Source organism: Bos grunniens, chromosome 1 (assembly GCF_055505025.1).
Source record: "Bos grunniens cultivar Pamir isolate PY7600 chromosome 1, Bosgru_T2T1.0, whole genome shotgun sequence".
In the NCBI taxonomy this organism is placed as follows: Eukaryota; Metazoa; Chordata; class Mammalia; order Artiodactyla; family Bovidae; genus Bos; species Bos grunniens.
In genome coordinates, this window is record NC_141165.1 from 100,895,448 (window position 1) to 100,921,942 (window position 26,495).

At 41.9% G+C, this 26,495-nt stretch overlaps 1 protein-coding gene and 1 long non-coding RNA gene across 8 annotated transcripts in view; one reads left to right on the plus strand and one right to left on the minus strand.

Annotated features, from left to right (window-relative positions):
- PLCXD2 (phosphatidylinositol specific phospholipase C X domain containing 2) overlaps window positions 1-5,423 on the minus strand; it is a 57,981-nt gene extending 52,558 nt beyond the window's left edge. For 2 of the 7 annotated variants that reach the window (XM_086407242.1, XM_086407248.1), the window contains exon 1: window positions 5,289-5,423. Coding sequence is in view for 3 of the 7 variants with exons in the window: in XM_086407221.1 (XP_086263347.1) it covers window positions 3,347-3,506 (160 nt within the window). In the remaining 4 variants the exon portion in view is untranslated. Of the gene's footprint in view, window positions 1-3,346; window positions 4,148-5,288 lie in introns of those variants that run through there. The other 5 variants (XM_086407221.1, XM_086407247.1, XM_086407265.1 and 2 more) reach the window with 5 other exon arrangements.
- On the plus strand, window positions 5,274-26,305 carry LOC147380020 (uncharacterized). The gene is made up of 5 exons (XR_015165986.1): window positions 5,274-5,465; window positions 7,986-8,095; window positions 24,447-24,573; window positions 25,565-25,659; window positions 26,186-26,305. It is a non-coding gene; the product is annotated as an uncharacterized LOC147380020 (long non-coding RNA).
- Window positions 26,306-26,495: the final 190 nt, after the last annotated feature.

Below are 26,495 nucleotides of genomic sequence, written 5' to 3' on the forward strand. Positions count from 1 at the left end.
ACACACAAGCACATGTGCACATACAGAATAGGTCTAAGCACTACATTTGAATTTAAAACTTGCTGGATTCCAGTTCCAAATGGGGATATCTTACTGGCTTCTGTTTCTGGACAGGGATATATATGGGGCTTCCCAGGTGGCTCTGCGGAATCTGCCTGCTAATGCAGGAGACACGGATTCGATTCCTGGGTTGGGAAAATCCCCTGGAGAAGGAAATGGCAACCCACTCCAGAATTCTTGCTTGGAAAATCCCATGGATGGAGGAGCCTGGCAGGCTATAGTTCATGGGGTTGCAAAGAGTCAGACATGACTTAGTGACTAAACAACAACACACACATACATTAGTGTGTAACCTAGACAGCATATTAAAAAGCAGAGACATCACTTTACTAAAAAAAGTCTGTCTAGTCAAAGCTATGGTTTTTCCAGTAGTCATGTATGGTTGTGAGCTGGACTATAAAGAAAGCTGAACACCGAAGAACTGATGCTTTTGAACTGTGGTGTTGGAGAAGACTCCTGAGAGTTGCTTGGACTGTGAGGAGATCCAATCTGTCAATCCTAAAGGAAATCAGTCCTGAATATTCATTGGAAAGACAGATGTTGAAGCTGAAACTCCAGTATTTTGGCCACCTGATGTGAAGAACTGACTCATTGGAAAAGACCCTGATGCTGGGCAAGATTGTAGGTAGGAGGAGAAGGGGACGACAGAGGATGAGATGGTTGGATGGTATCATCAACTCGATGGACACGAGTTTGAGTAAATTCTGGGAGTTGGTGACGGACAGGGAGGCCTCGCATGCTGATGTTTATGGGGTTGCAGAGTCGGACACGACTGAGCGACTGAATTGATATATATATATATAATAGATATATAATATGTATACATATCTATGTATATATCTAGCTAGACAGTGATATATAATTGGTCAGATAAAAAAAATCACCCAGTTTTAAAAATTCTTTCATTTGTTGCAGAGGACAGTCTGAAAACTAGTTTGCAGTTACAGAACTCTCCCCCTTCCCTCCCTCTAGCTGCTCTGAACTTCCCAGGGCCTCCTTAGGGGCACAGGGAGAGTGCATGGGTTTTGGAGCCAGCTATATAGGAGCTTAAATATTACTTCTACTGTTTGTTACTTGTGTGATCTTGAAAAAAATTACTTAATCTCTCTGGACAATAATTTTCTTATTTCTAAAATGAGGTTACTACCCATCTTGGAGGTGTAAGGGTTTGAGGTAATATATGCCAGAGAGTGCTGTGTGCGTGTGCTCAGTGAATAATAACTATTATGATGAAGGTGATGATGAGGGAGAAGGAAAAGAGGAACAGGGAGGAAGATGGTGGCCTCCACTTCCCGAATAGCTGTCTATATTCCAGAATCTCTCAACAAGTCCTGGCAGAACTCGACTGCTAGTCCTTAGCTGGGGAATATGAAGCTCAAGGTAGACAAAGGAGAACCAGCATCGAGGCAGGGGTGCAGGGGCCGGGGGAGAAGGGGGAAAGGGTTCACAAATGGCTAGCATTTAATATGTGATTTTCGTCTTCTGAGCTTTATATTTTTGCATACACTCATGTCCCATCCGCTGCTGGGAAAAGGACATTCACAGCAATGAGTCAGTATCTTTTGAGCAGTCAAGGACACTTTTTTTGTTTGTTTGTTTAGAAGGACAGGACTTCACAAAGCAGTGGCTGAGCAAATTTCTGTGCCCCCTCGGTGGATAACCACAGAATTTCCAGTTACAGCAGAAGGCCCCACTATTTGCTAACTCTGGCAATTCTAGTAACTGGAGAAACCCTACAAATTAAGAACAAATGCCCAGCTCCTTTCTGGAGTCATAGGGTCAGAGTACCCAGCCACATCATGGGCAGAGTTGCTGCTGTGGTCTGAACCGTCAAAAGTACAGCAGGAAGTACAGCCTACCCGGACATGCCCCAAACGACAGAGTCATTTTGTGCCTGCCTAAGATGCCATTCTGTTTGCAAACACATTCTATTTGCTGTACCACCTGACAAAACATTCCATCAAAAAGCCTAAAGACAAATGACTCATGTTGAAAGAGGCCTGTGCATCATTTCAGCAATGACTCCACAGGCGTCAATTAAACAAGGAAAAGACCTGTTCTGAAGCACCACCGTCTGATATTTCCCAGAGAGCCATAGTCAATGCTGATAAAACACAAGTGATCATAACCATAAAGAGATTTAGCAACCCTCTCCTTGCTCAAAAGCAACAAGAGCCTATGAAGACGATGAACCTGGAAGACCTCCAAAAGAAGAGGCGACTCAGGGAAGGCTGCACCTGAAGCCGGCACAACTCTTCCTCATGCATAGAAAGCAAAGGCCTGGGGTTGCATGAGGTCATCCTGTCTGCCACCAAAAGGCAGACTGCTCCCAGGGATGTTTGGGAGTTTGCCTGGTAGTCTAGGGATGAAGGCAATTGTTATGTCTCCAGGTGAGAGAAAGGATTGGCAGTGGTCCACTCCCCTGCTCCTAGCAGTGCTTTCCAAGTATCAGAATCTAGACCTTGCCCAGCACACAATACCAGGATTACTGTAGTCAACCTCCTTCCCTGGAAACCCAGCTTCAATCAGCTTTTGGATGGAAGGAAAAGGACAAATCTAATGAGAGTGTTGTCACAGTACAAACCCCCCAGGAGGGAGAGCGGCTGGTGCAGAAGTGGGTTCCAAGCCTTCAGTTCTAGATCAGCCAGGCAGACACCTGTGTATATATAGACAAAGCTTCAAACACCACTTCTTCATCACACCTAATGACTGGCTGTGACAAACACCTGTGTTCTCTATTTCTGGCTTTTCCAACAACAATAATATGTGTTTGGATACTCAGTCCTAGTTCTGAATCTCTTCTTAAATGCTAATCTGTTTCTTGTTTCTCCACTATGCAAGGTCAGATAAATGAGAAAGAAAACACTTTACAGTGTTAATTTTGATCCAGATCTAAAATTGTTCATGACTTTTTATTCATTACCTTGATCTCTCCTTTTTATTTTGAGTGATTCAAGGAAACACATCTCTCACATACCCTGGCCCCAACACTAAGAAGGTAATGTTCTTAGAATTAGTCTATTCAAGAACAAAACAAAAAGACCCAAACAAACAAACCAAAAATGGGGCTTCCATTCTCAAGTCCCTTTTTGCCAATGATGCAGTGTACTTAAATCTCTTTACAGGAGCTGCTTCAATGTTAAGCTTTTAGTTGGAAATAAAAAGAGGTTTAGTTAAGGTCAGTGACAATTATTTTCTCAGCACAATAGAAAGGCAGCCCAACCCATTAACCACACTAAAATGGCAGAAACAAACAGAGTGGATACAAGTAGGAATAGAAGAATACCTGGAATTGCCAGATTGGAAAGGGGGACGTTGTGGAGGTGAGAAGGGAGTGAGGCCATCCAGTCGGCATTGCAGACCTCCAATGTCTTTGTCCCGCTGGGGTTGGGGGAGCAGATGGTCCCCATTCTGAGTTTCCTTCTTACCTTCCTAAATGCTATCATCCCTTTCTGTCAGTCAGCTGTTCAAGCTCAGCCCAGTGCCACTCATTCAGCGATCATCATCGCCCAGGTTCTCCAGTATCTCCAGCCACCTTTGTCACGCCAGTCTTGCCCGAAGGCCTTCGTGCCCCAGAAAGACGCGGGGCAAGGACGAGATTCCTTAGCCCCCAGCACCCGCAGTCCCCACGCTCACCGACCCAGCCGCTGTTCCCTTAATCTGATCAGACCCAGCTTCCTTAAACTTCTTACGCTCCCCCTCTGGACCGGGGGAACGTTAGGCCCCTCGAAATAAATCTGACAGAAACTGAACGTCCTACGAGCAGCCACTCCTGGAGCCACTCACACGACAGGTGCCCACACGACACATAGACACGCCGGTGTGTCTATACACTCGTGAGCGCCCGGACGCACCATCCTCAGCTTGATTTACGCTTTTATGAGTGCCACTGGGTTGGCAAATAAGCTGGACCTGCCTGATCTCCCTCCTCCGGCTCCTCCGCACTGTTCCCCCTGCCCTGTGGCTTCCAGAAGGCGCTCAGAAGTGTAACCGGCGGCACCCGGACTCCCGGCGGCCCCGCCCGGCAGTGCCGGGCAGATTTGCCGGGCAAGGCGGCTTGTGATTGGCCGCTGGCAGAGGGCGCTCCGATTGGCCCGCGCCCTCACGGGCTGCCCCTCTGAACGGCGCCCACCCCTCCGCTGCCTGCCCCGACCCCCACATTCTGTTACTCCCGCCTTCCTTCGCTTATAGCAGCCGCAGAGACTGCGGGCAGGGCAACATGCACGCTTGGACGAGTCAGAGCTTGGATCGGACAGGTCTTTCCGCTGGCCTTTTACACTGTCAGCACAGAGGTTAAACGCAACCACACGTTGCCCTCCTTCTTTCCCTTACACACACACACACACACACACACACACACACACACATACACACACGCACAATGACAATTACCCAGGGAGTATATAACATTTCCAATAAACCATACAGACAGCAGAAATATGAGAGATAAAGAGGCTGAGAAAAGAGCACTATATCATATCTGAATGACAGTATCAAGGATGGTTTGTATTTCAACCATTACCTAATTAAGATTCAGGTACACACTGCTACTGCTAAGTCACTTCAGTCGTGTCCGACTCTGTGCGACCCCACCCCTAGGATTCTCCAGGCAAGAACACTGGAGTGGGTTGCCATTTCCTTCTCCAATGCGTGAAAGTGAAAAGTGAAAGTGAAGTCGCTCAGTCGTGTCCGACTCCCAGCGACCCCATGCACCACAAGCCCACAAGGCTCCTCCATCCATGGGATTTTCCAGGCGAGAGTACTGGAGTGGGGTGCCATTGCCTTCTCCCAGGTACACACTACTTATTCCCATTTTTCAGAAATGGCAATAATGATACTTTACATTTGTATTGCCTGTTGTTTGGAACCTTCTTCCAAATTCTTTGTCCCATTTGCTCTTCACAGTATCCCTAAAAGTCAGGCAGGGTTGGTGGTAGGTTGGTGGTACGACCCCCTTTTCATATTCGAAATGAAAAGTCCGGGAGCCTTCTGGGAACAGTTCATGTGGCGGCCCTATTTGGAAATCCCATTTTGGAATAAGCTCCTTGAGCCCAGAGGCTTGTGGGCACAGAAACCCATTTTTGTGCTTTCTTCAATATTCCCTACACTCTCAGATGGTCCTTTTCCACGGTGTAAACTATAGGGCCTCTGTAATGATGAGAACTTTGTACATAGATAACCACAGGAACACCCTTGGCAAATAGGCAAATGGAGAAAAACAACCAGACCTTGATGGTGGGACCCTGGAGGGTGTCAGGCCAGGCAGCTCCCCAGTGACTCCGGAGGGCTTCCGGGAAAAGGAAACAGCAACTTCTGCCAAAAGCAGACAGAAGGCTCCTGTACAAACAGACCTACAGGTCAGCTGACACTTAATCACTGAATGGCCGCACCTCCTCATCTCCAAGGTAACTACACAGCAGCAAAGCAACTTTCTGTACACTTAACTCTTGCTATACAGTGCCCCCTTTTGACATTTTATTAAATTTCCTCTTCTAGCCTATTACTAACATTCGTTTAAACCTGCTTTTCAGCCTTTTGAGCTGTGTAATAATACCAAAAGTTTTGTTTGTTTCCTGAAGGAGTGAGTGAAAAATGAAAGTGAAAGTCGCTCAGACGTGTCCGACTCTTTGCAACCCCATGGATTACAAAGTCCAGGGAATTCTCCAGGCCTGAATACTGGAGTGTGTAGCTTTTCCCTTCTCCAGGGGATCTTCCCAACCCAGGGGTCAAACCCAGGTCTCCTGCATCGCAGGCGGATTCTTTACCAGCTGAACCACAAGGAAGACTTGGTAATGAAAAGAAAGTCTACACTATTTATCATGCAGCTTCTGATTTTTAGAGAGCACTTCAGTGTAAGTGCTGTACATGTTGGGAATGACTGTCACCTAGCAGTTTTAGTCAATGAAATGCCCCCTCACCCCCACCCCATATTCTTGAAGGAGTATCCCAAGATTTACTTTTGAAATGTCATCTTTTCTGGGCTTCCTTAAATGTACAATTAAAAAAAAAACTCAAACAAAAGCTGCCTAAAGAAAACAAAAAGTGTTCTTTCAGCTTTACCTGGAATGTTAATTTCAATGACTTTCCCCCCTTATTTTTGAGCTCTTAGTGGAAAGAAGGAGCAGAATAAGAACACATTAAACCTTAAACTGAGAGATATCACTGAGAGAGAACAAGAGAAGAGGAACCACTTCAGAATGAGACGTTTTGCACCTCTGGCAGTTTTCAGTCAAAACTACTTAGATCGTGTAAGAAAACATTCAAAAGAAGATAGCGTGCTCTCCATATATTCTTGAGTCAGTCCTGGAAGAAATTTTGCAGGTGAAGACACAGCCTCTAGTACAGTACTTGGCATGTAGCATGTGTTCTATAAACATTTGTTAGAAGGAAGGAGATGCTCAGTAAACATGCCCTGCTGGGTTCCAGGTAGTACCTTAGAGCAGTGCTTTTCAACCTTTAATGTGCAAATCAGCCATATTCTGATTGAGTTGGTCTGAGACAGGCCTGAGAGTCTTCATTTCTAACCAGATTCAAGCTGCTTCTGCTGCTCCTGGTTCAGACCATGCTTTGAGTAACAGGGCGTTAGGAAATAAACTCATTTGCTAGGTGGGAATATGCACTGCATTTTCACTGTCTTTTCTGAGGTTTTATAACATTATAATATCACTTTTATAATGAAAAAATAGACTTGCATTAAAAATCCCAGCTAAGAATTTCTAAGTATTAGAGAATAATTTTTCTGTCATACTGTCTTGGAGACCAAATTACAAGTGGGATTGTTATACTATGCCACATTAGCTTCGGAAAAACCAATTTTAAAATATAGATTAATACCTAGAATATGAATAGTTAATATTTTGTTACATACTATATTATGAAAAAAATTAAGCAGCTGCTTCTGTTGCTGCTGCTGCTGCTAAGTTGCTTCAGTCGTGTCTGACTCTGTGCGACCCCATAGACGGCAGCCCACCAGGCTCCTCCGTCAATGGGATTTTCCAGGCAAGAACACTGGAGTGGGTTGCCATTTCCTTCTCCAGTGCATGAAAGTGAAAAGTGAAAGTGAAGTCGCTCAGTCATGTCCCACTCCTAGCGACCCCATGGACTGCAGCCCACCAGGCTCCTCCATCCATGGGATTTTCCAGGCAAGAGTACTGGGGTAGGGTGCCATTGCCTTCTCTGAAATTAAGCAGAGAGGAGACTAAATTAATAGGAGGATTGAATTTTAAAGCAAGTCCATTTTAATTGACAGTTACAACCAAGGGAGTGTTGATCCTGTGCAAATCATTTTGATAAGTGCTAGGAATGGAGGAAAAGTTAAAAGCTGGCATATGATGAACGTCAGATAATATATAATCCAGAAGAAAAGAGAATCAAATATGTGAATTTCAAAATGTAATGTGAGGCTGAATGAGGGGTAATAATAATAGAGGTGCATGTGGAGGACAACTACATTTTGATGGGGGAAGGGCCAAGATTTGCATTAAAGAGAAGGTGGCATTTCAAGCCAGGTCTGGAATTCTGAGAAGAGTTTCTACAAGTGGAAAATGGGTGGAGGGCTTTGGTGCATGAAACAGATTGTATAGCTGGGAAAACATAAGCAAAGCTATGACAATGAATGTGAGATATGAGAAACAGATAACACGCGAGGGATACATGGAAAATAGAACTCATTTACTCTCATTGGACCATCACAAGAGCTCAATGAGTTAAATACTCTTCCTAGCCCCATTTGACAAAGGACACTGACGCTTAGAGGCTACATAGCTCTGCCCTAGAGCTCATAGCTAGTGGCAGAACTGTGACCCCAGTCTCCTGATCATTGTGCCAATGGCTTCTCATCATATGTTACCTATTATTATTGCAAACCTGGTAAAGGATGTTTAAGACCACAGTATGTTAAAGAGTTCGGACTTCCTTTTTTACAGATAAAAGGGGCCATTGCAAGTTTTTGAGAAGGAGAGAAAAATGATCCATACTGTATATAGAAGATAAGGCCAGCATAATGAAGAATTGTTAGAGAAATACAGTCATTTGGGTAAGTTATTGAAATCAGTTATTTAAGCAGGAAAAAAGTGAAAAAGCATGCAGAAACTCTGGTGCACAGAGCACCTTTGAAACTTTGGTGCTTGCTTCTTGGTTCTTACTTCTTATCTCCAAGGACCTATAACTCAAGGGCCACAGTAGACAGCCTGACTTCCTCTGGGATTATTTTCATCACTTGAAATTCTCATCAAAATGTTCATCAATTAATCAAACCTGTTTCTGCGAATACATCTTCAACTTTTATTTTCTTTTCTGGAATTGTTTTTCTCCATTACTTGATTAAGGACCCTATTGAATTCCTGAAGAGGTGACTGCAGGCTTTGTCCTGTCTTGGAGGCTACATTATTTTGGAAATGTTAAAGACGGTTCATTTTCTTTGGAATCATTTCAAAAGTGAACACTGATGGTCCCAGAGCAAATGGCTTGTCCTTTGGATATGTCTGGTTGGCAGGGCAAGATGGCCTGGGTCTTGCTTGACTGAAGGCACCCTAAGAGCTTCAGAGGAAACATGTCAACTTAATGATGCTGAGGCTGAGGCTGGCTCCGGCCCCCACTTCCAAGACCCTGTGTTACCTTCTCTCCCAGGCTGTGTGCTTAATGGGAAAGGAACGGCCCAAAGAGCATTACAACCAGGCATGTGTTTGTTCCAGGGACCATGGTCTGGAGGTGGGAGTTTGTACGATGCTTTGAGTTCCACAGTGATGCCTCATTCATGACTTTTTTCCCTGGCTGGAGGATGTGGTGAGGGTGAGGAATTGAAATGATGAGCCAGATAAATGAAAGAGGAAATGGAGTGTAAGCCTGCTTTGCTTTGCGCCTTATACCAGCAGTTTATCTCTAGTCATTCTCAGCCCCATTTCCCCAATACAGTCTCCCAAAACAATGTGATAAGGATCAGAATAGAGTGAAGAAATGTCCCCAATATGGGCAGTGCTGGGGACATGATGACAACAGCAACAATTACCTTCAGGAAGAGTGACATCATTGTAGCAGCTCGGGACATTCAGGAGCCTCCGTGGAAAGAGTCGTCACCAAGCACACTGCCTTGTGGACGTGTATGATACACCTCAGACATTCCTGACATGAGGAATGAGTCAGGACCTGGGGGTCAGTCACTTTGTTGATTCGGCCTAGAGCCAGAGACCTCGTGGTTGTGACCCAGACCCAGGTGAGCGTCTTTAAGAACTTGAGTAAGGAGCGGCAGCAGCTTAAACAGGAATTGTCCATATGTGGCTCCACCTTGTGCCTACCTGGTATTTGTGGTCAACAACCAGGATTCTGTAACAAGACAAGAGTGAGTGTATGTAGCAGTACCAGCCTTGAGATTTTTCCTCCAGATGTGAAAGCTTGATGATCAGGAAGAGCCTCTGAGCCTCTCTGTCTTTTTTTTTTTTTAAGATAATTTTACTTATTTATTTATTTAGGCTGTGCTGAGTCTTTCCTGCTGTGTGAGCTCTTTCTAGTTCTCTGGCTGTGAGGAGTGAGGGTTATTCTCTAGTGCAGTGCATGGGCTTCTCATTGCCATGGCTTCTCTTGTTGTGGAGTGCAGGCTCTATGACGTGTGGGCTCCACAGTTGTGGCACACAACATGGGTTTAGTTGCTTCATGACATGTGGGATCTTCCAGGATCAGGGTTCGAACCCATGTCTCCTGCGTTGGCTGGCAGATTCTTTGCCACTATGCCACCAGGGAAGTCTGCATCTCTGCCTTTTTTTATTTACTAGACATCAAGTGTTTCTGATGTATTTAAATATTTCCTTTAACAACACATGTTTGCTATAATACTTTTGAGAAAAGCTAAATAACAAATGATGATTGTAAAATTAATTCAGTGTCCATTTATTCCTTCTAGCACACCATATTCCTGCAGCCTCTTCCATTCTCCCTTCCCACCCACCCCTTTCACTAAAAAAAAATGTAATTGAGGGAAGCTCCACATCTTTATCTTTCCAGTTAGCTTGTTTTTGCTTAGCCAAGTCAATGCTCTTTTGTTAGCTACTTAGCTATAAAGTGCCTGATTTAATATGTTATGGAGCCACCTTCTGGTAGTAAAGGCACACTTCATGCGTATAGTAAGTTCCCTTTCAGTTACCCTAAAAAAAAATGTCTCCACATCACCAGCACCAATAGAACAGCTGGGAACTTACTAAATACAGACTCCTGGTTCACACTCCAACCCTACTGAATCAGATCCCCTGGGGGTGGCATCTTTTTTTTCTGTCTTTAAAAAAAGCTCCCCAGGGGATTTTTATGTCTCACATGCTTTAGATCAACACTTTGGTATATCAATCAATTTCTTAAAAAAAAAAAGTTAGGGTAGGTAGAATGGCAGTTCTTACCCACGTTGTGTATAAGTTTAAGTGATTAGTGAAAAATATTTCAGTTTACCTGGCAGGAAAACCATCCACTATCTCTACTTACCCCACCCCAAGGTTCTTGGAATTATCCAAGTGGCATCAGTTGTTAGCATGTGTGTGCACGCTGGTAGGCATCTTCATCATCACTTGACCTTCCATCACAATTAGTATGACCTCTGTACCTTTGTTATTCATTTGGCAAATAATGACCTGATTCCACATTTTGATTTGCTGACATCATTTGGAAATACTGTGTTGCCACATCACCTGAATGGTAAACAACATGTTAATTGACAGCAGATATTATCATTCCCTCCCAATCTTATTATTAAAATTATAAGTTTACAAAAACAACTTCAACCAACACAAATAAACCTTTTTTAAAAACAAAGTAAATAAAATAACCAATCGTTAGTATTTTCCCCTTATCCACTCTCTCAATATTAGGTTGTAGTCAAAACTCTTAGTATGTTTCTTGGCTTTTTGAAGATTTGGTTTCAGAGAATTCTGATCTGCAGAAATCTCTGCAGCTAACCTTCCACCTCAACTACGTCTTGATGCACCCTTCCTAAACTGTGCCCACAGCTGCTGCTTCCTTTTAGTAGCAAAAATAGAGAAAGTAAAATTTACCTAGCACGTTTTCCTGTTTCATGTGTGCGTGCTAAGTCACTTCAGTCGTGTCCGACTCTTTGTGACCCTTGGATTGTAGCCCACCAGGCTCCTCTGTCCATGGGATTTTCCAGGCAAGACTACTGGAGTGGGTTGCCGTGTGCCCTCCTCCAGGGGATCTTCCCGACCCGGGGATTGAATCCAAGGTTCTCATGTCGCCTGCATTGGCAGGGGGATTATTTACCACTAGCACCACCTGGAAAATCCCTTTCTGTTTCAGCCAAGTCAGAGTTCTCGAAGTCAGAGTTTGGCATAATAATGAAGTAGGGAGGAAATGAGTCCCTAAGACTGGAAGCATCCAAGCCAAGTTAACAATAAGACAGGGAGGTGGTGAAAACTTCGATGGAAGATTGAACTACGTGAGCTTTATGCTCCTTCCAACCATATTCTGCTTTTTCCCTTCTCTGAATATAAAGCTGTATCTTTACACACTGAAGCCATTCATCCCTCCCCTCTTTATTACACTGTTTTACTCAAATCTTTTACTTCTTTTGCTGGACTTGAGACTACTGGAATATCTTTTCTAGAAATATGAAACCAAAGTTCTAAAATCATGCTGCTACCAGCATAAACTTGAGTTGTGATTTGGGGAGTGGTTTTATAATAAAGTCTTTATATTAGTTATACACTCTAGCCTCTGCTCAAGGCCAAAACTCAAAATTTTCTCTACTCCTTCCCCATATTCAACACCTAGGATGAAATGCTCTGATCTCAGGAAGCCAGTCCTAGAAAATACTTAGTGAAGTTCTCAGCATGGGGAGTATGAATGGCCAGGATGGGAGTCATCTCTGGTGTTTCCAGCGCCTCAGTCCTGGTGGGACTGGTGTGTGTGTGTGGTCCGAGGGCAGAACTCCTCAAGTCTTCCACCTGAGGTGCCCTGACCCTAGAGAAGGGTATATTCATACTGCCAGAGCCCCTGTGGCAATCATTCATCCTGGCATTTCTTTCAACTTGAATGTTTTTTTTTCTTACAAATTCATTCAAATTTTGCATATATGAACAGCTAAAACAGCTCAATAACAACAACAACAAAAGCCCAAAACTCAATGAACAAAGAAGGGCAGAAGACTTAGGTAGATCTTTGTCCAAGGAAGACACAGATGGCCAATAAACACATGAAAAGATGCTCAACATTGCTAATTACTAGGGAAATGCAAAATAAAACCACAATAAGGAACCACCATACACTGCTCAGATTGGCCATCATTAAAAAATCTACAAATAATAAATGCTAGAGAGGATGTGGAGGAAAGGGAGCCCTCCTATACTGTCAGTGGGAGTGTAAATTTGTGTAGCCACTATGGAAAACAGCATGGAGATGTCTCAAAAAACTGAAAATGGAGCTGCCATATGATCCAGCAATCCCACTCCTGGGCATATATTCAAAGAAAACCATAATTTGAAAATACACATGCTTCCTGGTGTTCACTGCTGAACAATTTTCAATAACCAAGACATGAAGCAACCTAAATGTCACTAACAGATGAACAGATAAATAAGATATGGTGTGTGCGTGTGTGTGTGTGTATATATATATATATATATATATATATATATATATACACAATAGAATATTACTCAGCATCACTGACTCAATGGACATGAGTCTGAGTGAACTCCGGGAATTGGTGCTGGACAGGGAGGCCTGGCGTGCTGTGATTCATGGGGTTGCAAAGAGTCAGACACGACTGAGCAACTGATCTGATCTGATCTGATCTGATATAAAGGAATGAAATAATGCCATTTTCAGCAGCATGAATGGACCCAGAGATGATCATACTAAGTCAGAAAGACAAATACCACATTATATCACTTATATGTGGAATCTAAAATATGAAACAGATGAATTTATTTATAAGACAGAAACAGACTCACAGACATAAAGAACAGACTTGCAGTTGCCAAGGGGAATGGGGGTGGTGGAGGGATGGATTGGGAGTTTAGGATTAGCGGTGTAAACTATTACAGATAGAAGGGATAAACAACAAGGTCCCATTGTATAGCACAGGGAAATATATTCAAATTCTGTAATAAACCATAATGGAAAAGAATATGAAAAAGACTATATATATGTATATAACTGAATAACTTTGTTATATACCCAAAACTAAGACAATATTGTAAATCAACTATATTTGAATAAAAAACTGATTTTGTTGTACATCTATTCAGATCAGATCAGACCAGATCAGTCGCTCAGTCATGTCCGACTCTTTGCGACCCCATGAATCGCAGCACGCCAGGCCTCCCTGTCCATCACCAACTCCCGGAGTTCACTCAGACTCACGTCCATCGAGTCAGTGATGCCATCCAGCCATCTCATCCTCTGTCGTCCCCTTCTCCTCCTGCCCCCAATCCCTCCCAGCATCAGAGTCTTTTCCAATGAGTCAACTCTTCGCATGAGGTGGCCAAAGTCCTGGAGTTTCAGCTTTAGCATCATTCCTTCCAAAGAAATCCCAGGGCTGATCTCCTTCAGAATGGACTGGTTGGATCTCCTTGCAGTCCAAGGGACTCTCAAGAGTCTTCTCCAACACCACAGTTCAAAAGCACCAATTCTTCGGCACTCAGCCTTCTTCACAGTCCAACTCTCACATCCATACATGACCACAGGAAAAACCATAGCGTTGACTAGACATCTATTACACTTGAATAAAACTGATGATCTAGTTTCTCCAGTGACTTTGAATCCCTCCGGCACACATCCGTATCAATGGGCATTCATGACCCCTAACATGAGAGTCTCAGGTCTGAGGGAAAGGCATGGAGAGTCTTATTAGACATAGCAAAGCTCTTGGTTCCCTCATGCTCTGATCCAGTTCAGCAAGGTAGAAGACTGTGCGTGGATTTCAGACAAAACTGGAAATAGTATCCGTCCGCCCAAACTGTGGGCAACATGGAGCAACAGCAGTTGGAGAATCAATGACATAGGCCGAATTTCTCTGGCCATTAGAAACAGGACTATCTCCTTAAACTAAGAGAGGACCAAAAATTCCTACCTAAGACTTAACTCTTTGCTCTTGATCAGGAAAAATCTTCACTTGCAGAATTCCCACGACTGTTCTTTGATCTCTGTTCATTTCCAAGGCAAACCATTCAATATCACAGTAATCCATATGCCCCAACCAGTAACGCTGAAGAAGCTGAAGTTGAATGGTTCTATGAAGACCTACAAGACCTTTTAGAACTAACACCCAAAAAAGATATCCTTTTCATTATAGGGGACTGGAATGCAAAAGTAGGAAGTCAAGAAACACCTGGAGTAACAGGCAAATTTGGCCTTGGAATATGGAATGACGCAGGGCAAAGACTAATAGAGTTTTGCCAAGAAAATGCACTGGTCATAACAAACACCCTCTTCCAACAACACAAGAGAAGACTCTCTACATGGACATCACCAGATGGTCAACACTGAAATCAGATTGATTATATTCTTTGCAGCCAAAGATGGAGAAGCTCTATACAGTCAGCAAAAACAAGACCAGGAGCTGACTGTGGCTCAGACCATGAACTCCTTATTGCCAAATTCAGACTTAAATTGAAGAAAGTAGGGAAAACCACTAGACCATTCAGGTATGACCTAAATCAAATCCCTTATGATTATACAGTGGAAGTGAGAAATAGATTTAAGGGCCTAGATCTGATAGATACAGTGCCTGATGAACTATGGAATGACGTTCGTAACATTGTACAGGAGACAGGGATCAAGACCATTTCCATAGAAAAGAAATGCAAAAAAGCAAAATGGCTGTCTGGGGAGGCCTTACAAATAGCTGTGAAAAGAAGAGAAGCGAAAAGCAAAGGAGAAAAGGAAAGATATAAACATCTGAATGCAGAGTTCCAAAGAACAGCAAGAAGAGATAAGAAAGCCTTCTTCGGCAATCAATGCAAAGAAATAGAGGAAAACAACAGAATGGGAAAGACTAGGGATCTCTTCAAGAAAATCAGAGATACCAAAGGAACGTTTCATGCAAAGATGAGCTCCATAAAGGACAGAAATGGTATGGACCTAACAGAAACAGAAGATATTAAGAAGAGGTGGCAAGAATACACAGAAGAACTTTACAAAAAAGATCTTCACGACCCAGATAATCACGATGGTGTGATCACTGACCTAGAGCCAGACATCCTGGAATGTGAAGTCAAGTGGGCCTTAGAAAGCATCACTACGAACAAAGCTAGTGGAGGTGATGGAATTCCAGTTGAACTATTCCAAATCCTGAAAGATGATACTGTGAAAGTGCTGCACTCAATATGCCAGCAAATTTGGAAAACTCAGCAGTGGCCACAGGACTGGAAAAGGTCAGTTTTCATTCCAATCCCAAAGAAAGGCACTGCCAAAGAATGCCCAAACTACCACACAATTGCACTCATCTCACACACTAGTAAAGTAATGCTCAAAATTCTCCAAGCCAGGCTTCAGCAATACGTGAACCGTGAACTTTCTGATGTTCAAGCTGGTTTTAGAAAAGGCAGAGGAACCAGAGGTCAAATTGCCAACATCCGCTGGATCATCGAAAAAGCAAGAGAGTTCCAGAAAAGTATCTATTTCTGCTTTCTTGACTATGCCAAAGCCTTTGACTGTGTGGATCACAATAAACTGTGGAAAATTCTTCAAGAGATGGGAATACCAGACCACCTGATCTGCCTCTTGAGAAATTTGTATGCAGGTCAGGAAGCAACAGTTAGAACTGGACATGGAAAAACAGACTGGTTCCAAATAGGAAAAGGAGTAGTTCAAGGCTGTATATTGTCACCCTGTTTATTTAACTTATATGCAGAGTACATCATGAGAAACGCTGGACTGGAAGAAACACAAGCTGGAATCAAGATTGCCAGGAGAAATATCAATAACCTCAGATATGCAGATGACACCACCCTTATGGCAGAAAGTAAAGAGGAACTCAAAAGCCTCTTGATGAAAGTGAAAGTGGAGAGTGAAAAAGTTGGCTTAAAGCTCACCATTCAGAAAACGAAGATCATGGCATCCGGTCCCACCACTTCATGGGAAATAGATGGGGAAACAGTGGAAACAGTGTCAGACTTTATTTTCCTGGGCTCCAAAATCACTACAGATGGTGACTGCAGCCATGAAATTAAAAGACGCTTCCTCCTTGGAAGGAAAGTTATGACCAACCTAGATAGCATATTCAAAAGCGGAGACATTACTTTGCCAACAAAGGTCCATCTCGTCAAGGCTATGGTTTTTCCTGTGGTCATGTATGGATGTGAGATTTGGACTGTGAAGAAGGCTGAGCGCCGAAGAATTGATGCTTTTGAACTGTGGTGTTGGAGAAGACTCTTGAGAGTCTCTTGGACTGCAAGGAGATCCAACCAGTCCATTCTGAAGGAGATCAGCCCTGGGATTTCTTTGGAAGGAATGATGCTAAAGCTGAAACTCCAGTACTTTGGCCACCTCATGCGAAGAGTTGACTCATTGGAAAAGACTCTGATGCTGGGAGGGATTGGGGGCAGGAGGAGAAGGGGACGACAGAGGATGAGATGGCTGGATGGCATCACTGACTCGATGGACGTGAGTCTGGGTGAACTCCGGGAGTTGGTGATGGACAGGGAGGCCTGGCGTGCTGCGATTCACGGGGTCACAAAGAGTCGGACACGACTGAGCGACTGATCTGATCTGATTCTTTGATCTGCTGAGATCTGTTCAGACCATGGATCCTCACCTGGCAAATTGGTGTTCTTTTTTTTCCTTCTTCTTCTTCCAGTTTTACTGAGATAATTGACATATGATATTGTGTAAGTTTAAGATGTACAGACTTGATACATATGTATGTTGGAAAATGTTTACTACAATAAGGTTAGTTAATACATCCCTTGCCTCACATAATTACATTTTGTTGTTGTTGTTATGGTGAGAAAATTTAATATCAGTTTCTTTTAGCAACTTTCAAACATGAAATTGCTATATGGTACTACATAAACTGGACTTCCCAAGTAGCGCTAGTGATAAAGAATCCCCCTGCCAATGCAGGAGATGTAAGACATGAGGCTTCGATCTTTGGGTTGGGAAGATCCCCTGGAGGAGGGCATGGCAACCCTCTCCAGTATCCTTGCCTGGAGAATCCCATGGACAGAGGAGCCTGGTGGGCTACTGTCCATGGGATCGCAGAGTCGGACATGACTGAAATGACTTAGCACGCACTGCATAGTCACTCTGCTGTTCTTTGGATTCTCTAGAACTTACACCTCTTGTAACTGGAAGTTTGTGCCCTTTGACAAATGTCTCCTCATCCACGCCCCTCCCCTCCCCTGTATACTTATTTTGGTGTCTGTATACTTACTTTAGTTTTCACTGGTTCCCTGGATCTGGCTTTTTCTCTGCACCTGTGGATAATCTGACTGATTACACCAAAGAGAAACTTTAAAACTGACCCAGAAACCTATTCAATCTAAAGCATCAGCCAAACTACCCAGATTGAAGCTCTGGTCTCCTCTAATCTGACAATAAGAACGTTTTGAAGAATGTATTTTTCAAGTGGATGGTGTGAGACATGGAGTAAAAAAATCCCATAAATCTCAGCCCACCAGATTGAGTGAGAGACTGTCACTTGTTTTAGCTTAGTTCTCTGTTCGGCTGACATTTTTCTTTCTCCTCTTCGCTCATTTGCCACCTCCTGTCACTTACTCATACCATATGTAATTGAGCACTAACTTATCCCAGACCTTGCCCTCGCTCTGGGGTTGCTGAGCTGTGTAAAGTAACCTCACACTCCTGAGGACATTCCAGTCTAACAGAGGAGTTCATGGCCTGCGTTTCCTTGACTGCGAGTTTCGATTTGAACATGCCACCAAAGCAGCACAACAGACTAGAAAGTTTGGTCTTGGTGAGATAGAGTATCTTTACGTATTTATTGACTAAACATACAATGGTCCAGCTGTTTACTAAAAATTTGAGACATGGATAAAGTTCTGTAGTAGGAGGGGAAGTGGCTGCTGGGTCTTCTGCTTGGGGAGCCTCCAGTAGGAAGGCTGAACGGGAGCTGCATCATCCCTCACTGCCTTGTGTGCGGCATCTTGCACAGGGACTGCTTTGACTTTGAACTGTTCCCACGATTTCTGCTGAGGTGTCAACAGAAAACACTGCTTAAGGGTTTAGTAGGAACCAAAGTTTCTCTCTTCAGTTGAATTCTTCAAGGTGAATTTAGGAGAGACAGCTTAGTCTCTTTTGATATAAAGTGGTTTAATGGTGAGAGGAAAAGTTTACCCTGGAGTTCTAGGGAAATAAAAGAATTCTATTCATTTCCTTAAGAAAGAAAAATTGATTGAAGTTTTGGGGGCTCCCAGCCAGTACCTAAGGCAGAGTAAGCAAGCCCAGAGATGCAACAAAAACACTGAATTTGCAGGATGAATCCTCATTGATATTTGCCTGAACTTTGAGATTAAGCAACATTTAGGAATAGAGAAAGAAAACTCCCTCGAATAAACAGATCTTTGCATCTCGTCATACTGTCTAAGGGTTGCCATGTTTGAAAAAATAGGCTGGTTTTGAGTCAAATTAAGCATTATTTATGTGTGCTAAGTCACTTCAGTCGTGTCTGATCATTTTTTAGGGTCTTACTTAAGCACTTTTTTCTTAAAACTTTATATTTGGAAATATATTCAAACTTCAAAAATGTTTGCAAAAATAAAAACAGTAAAAAAAAAAAAACCCACATATCCCCTTTACCTCGATTCATCTATTGTTAACATTTTTATCATCTGCTTTTCTCTCTCTCTGCATATATAGTACATATGCATGCATGTATCTATGGATATATGCATACATATGCACGGACCCACTTGGGAGTAAGTTATATATACTTTATGGCAGTTTACCCTAAATACTTCAGTGTGTATTTCCTGAGAATAGGAATATTCTCTTACATAACCAGAGTAGAGTTATTGATACTTTTATCTAGTCTTCTGCCCGTATTCCAATTTTGTCAGCTGATCTGGCAAATGTCAGCTCTGATTTTCCAGATTTCCTTTGTAGTTTTAACCCCTCCAGAAAAGGATCCAGGCTAAAGTTGTGTGTGCATGCTCAGTCGCTAGTCGTGTCCAACTCTTTGCGACCCTATGGACTATATAGCCCACCAGGCTCCTCTGTCCATGGGATTCTCCAGGCAAGAATACTGGAGTGGGTTTCCATTCCCTTCTCCACTGGATCTTTATCCTCGGTCTCATGTTCCTGCATTGGCAGGCGGGTTCTTTACCACTAGCGCCACCTGGTGGCAATGAATTGCCATGTCTTTTAACATTTGTTCTGGGATATTTTTAAAGCCCCTTTTTTGGCCTTTAGACATTTCTCATTTTGTGTCTATCTGATGTTGCTTTGTGACTGGATTCAGCTTATTCATTCTCTGCCTTAATGCTGCAAAGGGAATAGTGTGTCCCCCCAAGGGTATAAAATCTGAAGGAGCAGATGTTCATCTGTCCCTCACTGAAGTTAATTTTGATCACGGGTCAAATTGTTTAATTTCTCCACTACATAATTGCTGTTTCTTTTTCCTCTCTTGTAACTAATAAGCATACTTCAGGGAGACCATTTTGAGGCCATGCAAATACCTTGATTATCACGAAAATATCCTCCTTATTTAGTATTTGTCAATGAATCTAGCCTGATTTGATCTTTACTATAATGATTACAAAATAATGACTTTCCAACTTCAGTACTCTATATTTACCAAACAGTTCTCAGCATTCTACTGTAGGCAAAAGCTCTCTCTTTCCCCTTCCTTCCCCCCTCCCTCCCTTCCTCCTGTCTCTATAGATCTCTCTCTTCCTATGTATCTGCTATAAGGATTTATGAATTCTTACTTTTTTCAGTGGCTTCTAATTCATTAGTATACGTAATTATATTGGCATTCAAATTGTCCTATGTCTGTAGGAGTAGGAGACTTCAAGCTGACTCCTGCATCCTTCTAACATACCCTCCAACATTTTTTTGGAATGTGTTATTTTCTGATGTAAGACATACCAGTCATACATTACATCTATTTTGCCCTTAAGCAAACATTTCTCTGAAAGTTCTGATTCCTTTCAGCATGAAATTATAGTGAACAAGATCTGAGTGTCAAATGTGTTACTAGAATACCTTTGCTTCTTGGTTCATTCAGAAGACAAATGTGGGAAAGACAGGCATGCATAACTACTTACAACACATGCACAATCAAAATTACCACCACCAATAGGGCCAGGTGGATATCATAATATTAATCTACAAATTGTATACATAAATAGTTATACAGACACATTCCCCCCTTATTTTTCCTTCTTTCTTACACAAAGGTAGCATATTATATACTCTTTGCTTTCTTCCCTTAATGATGTCTCCTGGAAATCACTTCGTATTAGTCAACAGAGATTTTCTTTCTTGATTTTACAGCTGTACAGTTTCCATTTTTTAAAAAATTTACTATCGTTTATCCTTTCAATCTACTGTTTGGACATTCAGATAGTCTTTTAGTACTTGGCAATGACAAATAATGCTGTCAAGAATTATCTTGTGTATATATAGTTTGATATTGTTGGAAGTTGAGCTTCAGGATAAATTCTTAAAGAGAAACTGCCAAGTCTAAGATAAATTAATACGTAGTTTGGTTTGATACTGTCAGTTCCTGTCCACAGTGGTTGTTCCATTTTGCATTCCCTTCAGCAACACAGGAGAGTGCCTGTTTCCCCACCGCCTTGACAATAGAGCATGTTGTCAAACTTCTCAAATTCTTGACAAGTGAATGGGAAGGAATAACGTCTCAATGAAGTTTTAATTTGCATTTCTTTTAATATGAATGAATTTGAAATTTTTTTCAAGTGTTCAAGTGTTATTTACATATCTTTTTTTGTGAATCATTGGTGTCATATGTTTGACCCATTTTTTCCCCACAGAATTTTTCGGCTTTATTATCCTCACTATTTGTAAGTTCTTTATCATTTTGCAAATTATTTATCATTCTTTATTTGTGATTTATGTTGTGGATATTTTCACCCAGTTTATCATTTGCCTTTTCACTCCTCTTTATTATCTGCAAATTGTTTTTCTTTAAGTAGTCAAATTTATCGATTTTCTTCTCTTTGCATCTGGAAATATATATATATATATTCATACACAGACATAGTTACAGTAGTATGTATACAACAGTGATATAGGACATGTGTATATATATATATATACACTATAGTATATGGATATATATGTTTAACTATATAGTACTTTATACTATAACTATATATAACTATATATATTAGTATATATACAAGTATATATACTATAGTATATGTGTGTATATGTTTAACTATATAATAATATATACTATTACTGTATTATTACTATATTTAACTATATAGTAACATTATATAATACATTATACATTATATACATTGTAATAATAGTCTATATATGTATTATACAAATATAGATACCAGATCAGATCAGATTAGATCAGTTGCTCAGTCGTGTCCAACTCTTTGCGACCCCATGAATGGCAGCACGCCAGGCCTCCCTGTCCATCACCAACTCCCGGAGTTCACTCACACTCACGTCCAACGAGTCAGTGATGCCATCCAGCCATCTCATCCTCTGTCGTCCCCTTCTCCTCCTGCCCCCAATCCCTCCCAGCATCAGAGTCTTTTCCAATGAGTCAACTCTTCGCATGAGGCGGCCAAAGTACTGGAGTTTCAGCTTTAGCATCATTCCTTCCAAAGAGATCCCAGGGCTGATCTCCTTCAGAATGGACTGGTTGGATCTCCTCGCAGTCCAAGGGACTCTCAAGAGTCTTCTCCAACACCATGGTTCAAAAGCATCAATTCTTCGGTGCTCAGCCTTCTTCACAGTCCAACTCTCACATCCATACATGACCACAGGAAAAACCATAGCCTTGACTAGACGAACCTTTGTTGGCAAAGTAATGTCTCTGCTTTTGAATATGCAATGAACCTATACAGACATATAATTATAGCCCTAAGTCCAAACTTTAAGTTTCACTCTTGATGTACCTTCCATGGGTTTTGACTGATGTATTATAACAGGAACCCACCGGTTTCATATAGTTTCACATGCTTAAGAGATGTTAACTCTTTACACAGTTGACGGGTCCATTATCAAATTTCCTTTCACAACTCATATGACTTGTTTCGTCCACTTCACTCTGCCTTCCCAGTGCCTCTGAGTATTTTCTGGTGATAGGTGAATGGCTTTAATGCTATGATCAGTTTCGTTTGGTGGTATGACTTTTTTGGACAGTAAATGGGAGTTGTCTAACAGAACTCTGGGCAGACAGATTCTGGGTATTTATCAAGGGTAGCTAGATGAGGCCGGACCTGTGTTCTCTTTTTATGTCGTCACCTTGGGTTTGTTACTCTTCTTTATTTCCCTCAGTGTTGCTCCTTATGATCACAATCCCACAGAGACTTTGAGCTAATATGAGGGATCTGAGTGAGCAAACCAACAAAGAATGTAACCGAGGTTGTTGTTGTTGTTCAATCGCTCAGTTGTGTCTGACTCTTTGCAACCCCCATGGACTGCAGCATGCCAGGCTTCCATGGGGTCACAAGGAGTCAGACATGACTGAGCAACTGAACGACAACAACTTTGGTTACGTTCTTTGTTAGTTTGCGAATTCAGGTTCAGTTCAGTCGCTCAGTAGTGTCTGACTCTTTGCGACCCCATGAATCGCAGCACGCCAGGCCTCCCTGTCCATCACCAACTCCCGGAGTTCACTCAGACTCATGTCCATTGAGTCAGTGATGCCATCCAGCCATGTCATCCTCTGTCGTCCCCTTCTCCTCCTGCCCCCAATCCCTCCCAGCATCAGAGTCTTTTCCAATGAGTCAACTCTTCGCATGAGGTGGCCAAAGTCCTGGAATTTCAGCTTTAGCATCAGTCCTTCCAAAGAAATCCCAGGGCTGATCTCCTTCAGAATGGACTGGTTGGATCTCAGGAGAGTATAAAGATGCTGGTTGGGGAGAAAAATTTAGATTCTATTGTTCTCATTCCTTTGTTAATTTGCACCCAGCCAATGCCTAGAGCCATTAGAGAAGCACTAGACAGGGGTTAAGAGTAATTTCAAAAGTGTTCCCTGGTCCTGACCTAAAGTCATGTTCTTTTGCTGTCTAGTTGCATCTTCCTGGCTGTAGCATTTAGCCTTGTTAGCAATCAGAGAATCCAGGGAAAAAAAAGTTGAGAAATAAAGAGTTCTGTTCCCATGATTTTACTGTGTGGTTTTGGCTGGAACCTCAGCTCATTTCTGCCAGTTAATGTCTTTTTCTCCCATCGTGGTAACTTCTACTCACCATTTCAGATGTCTCTGCTGGACATTCAAGCTTCATCTGGTGGGCACAGCCATGGTTGCTGTCTTCAAAAACTCAGGCTATGTCTGTAAACTCTCAAAAAACAAAGTTTCTGTGTTTCTGCTGATTCAACCTTCAAGTTCAAGACCAAATCATTCTCTGAAATCAGAGTCCCGAGAGGGCTGCCTTCAAGAACCTCTCCCCCTGCTCAGAGCCTCTGAAACAAGGTCCTTTCCTTAATCTCCAGCCTTAGTTAGTTTCTTTAAACTTCTTTCCAGCTTCTGATCTTGATTATTTCTTTTCTCTTTTCATTTCCTAGTCATTTCTTTTTCTTTCTTTTTTTTTTTGCACACTTTCCTGGCCATCTTACCCCAGGGCCCAATTATTTCTACTTTCTTTTTTTTCTACCAACAATTTTCAGAATATACTACCTTGGCATTAGAAAAAAATCAATATTTACTTAAGTGCATAGAAAATAGCTCTTGTCTATAGTAAAAGGAGATACTAAAGAAATTAAATATCATGATATAATGGAGACTGATCACATTCTGGACTGGAATTCAGAGAGCTGGCTCATCATTTTGGCTCTATCACTTTTAATTATGTGACCTTGGGAAGTCGATTTCACATACTCTGTAACTCTTTATTTATAGTATGACCTCTAATGCCCAACATGATCATATATTTTATGATTTTAAAGATCTACACTGCAAAGTTAACTTGGTCAAGCCAGCCATATGTTCATTAGCTAAAACAAAACTTATGCTGAATCAAGGAAAATGATTATTTTGTTTGAATTAAGTTTGACTTTATCTCTTACTCTAGTACCTGAGAAAGACCTAAAATATGTCTACTTCTGGACTTATGTGTATAGATTAACTTTTGCTATAATAATGATGAGTAACCATCAGACTCTTTAATAATGCACATTTGAGTTAGGTTGGACATTGGTTTGTCTCACCTGGGCCTGGTTTGAGTGTTTCTTCTTGGAGCTAACAGCCTATCCTGAAAATGTTCTTTTTATGATTATGGCAGAGAACAAGAGAGTGAGTCCAACCACACAAGCAACTTTCAAGTCTTGGGTAAGTCAGGTCCATGATATTCCATTGTCCAAAGCAAGTCATATGGCCAAGCCCAAGGTCAAGATGTGCTCATGATGCAGGTGAGTAAAGAAATGAATATTTCTGAACAACAATGTTATCTAACACACCATCCTTTGGGAATGAGTGATTAAAAGGCTTATGTATGGCTTCTTCTTAGTGAAAATTAAGTCAATAATGAAGGCATTCAGAAATCTTAGGGATTACGGTGCAAAGTTGCTACTTCTCCAGTGAGACAGAACTAAATCCACTTGTAGAGAGAGGAGCTGCTGGTTTGAGACAGGCTCTCTGAACTTAAAATTTTTAAGGTGCAGGTGAAAGTGTCACTTTAGTCAAATGAGGGAGGTCAAGATCATAACACTGCCTGAAAAGCATCTACAGTCTTTCTGTTTTGCAGAAAAATTCCTCTAAATCACAGAATGAGTATCCCTCCATGAATAAGCAACTGTTCACTCTATTCAAGTTGGAGATGAATTTACAAATGTTGACCAGAACTTATTTATAATAAAACCAGAAGAGAATATTTCAAAGAGATGGCTAAGACAAAAGCAGCATAAGACACTTGTTATATGATAGACTGAAAATTACATGACTTATATTGTACTGTACAATTGTCTATCCCTTTACCAAAATGATCTAAACATCCTCCAACTCTGCCAATTTTTACCCCAATACTTCTACTACTTGTATTCATGTCTCCTAATTGAATAGTAAAAATAAAACCATAATGACTTTTATACAAATCAATGGTGATTAAGTTGTATTAAAAATAACTACTCATGAAGCAATAGTCATATATGTATATATGAAGTTAGTCTTTCTTGAGAACTAATGAGAAATTGAGGGTAATTAAGGCAGGCAAACATTAGTTTATTTTTCCATTTATTGGACTGTATTAGTTATCTATTATTCTGTAATACATTATGTTGTAGTTTAGTTGATAAGTTGTATCTGACTCTTTTGCAACCCTATAGACTGTAGCCCACTAGGCTACTCTGTCCATGGGATTTCCCAGGCAAGAATACTGGAGTGAGTTGCCATTTCCTCCTGCAGGGGATCTTCCCAACCTAAGGATTGAACCTGGGTCTCCTGCTTGGCAGGCAGATTCTTTACCATTGAGCTACCTGGGAACCCAAACTTATTAAACAGTAAGTATTTATTATCTTACAGTGTCTGCAGGTCAGAAATTCAGATGAGGTTTAATTGGGTAGCTCTGACTCTCATGAAGTCCCCGCCAAAACATCAAGTGAGGTTGCAGTTACCTAAAGACTTGAGTGGGGGCTGGAGGATGGGCTTAACGACCTCACTCAATCAAGTCTGGCTGCCTGCTACTTGCCGCAGGAGGTCTACGTTCCTTGACAGGTGGACCTCTTGGTAGGGCTGCTTGAGTGTCCTCAGAGCATGGCAACTGGCTTCTTCCAGAGCAAGTGATCAAGGAGAGATCAAGGCAGAAGCTACAAAGTATTTTATGACCTAACCTTACAAGGCATATTCTAGTCATTTCTGCAGTTATCTTCTTGGTTATACAAGGCCTGCGACTGGTACTCACTCACAAGATAGTGCAAGTCTATGACTGAGTGTGAATCGCTCCTTAAATTTTATACCCTGACTGTCTTAGCTACCAGATATCTGGTTGTTGGCTTGTTATCCTTATGCTCTTTCCTCTTCCTATAGGCAGGAGCCTGGGCTGAGCATGATGGGAGGAAGAGTGAAGGAAGATTAGAACTGGGGTGCTTATGCAAGGTATTCTGTTTTCCTCCAGTGAAAATAAACAACTGGATTTCCATACAAAGACTAATTGTATTTTCCCATTATATGGAACTCTCATTGAAACTTTCACATTTTCATCGTATAATTTTCCTGGGGAATGCAATACACCCCAGGTGCTGAGTTGCTCAGTCATGTCTGACTCTTTGTGATCCCATGTGACCTGCCAGGCTCCTCTGTGTATTATCTGGATTTTCCAGGCAGAATCCTGGAGTCA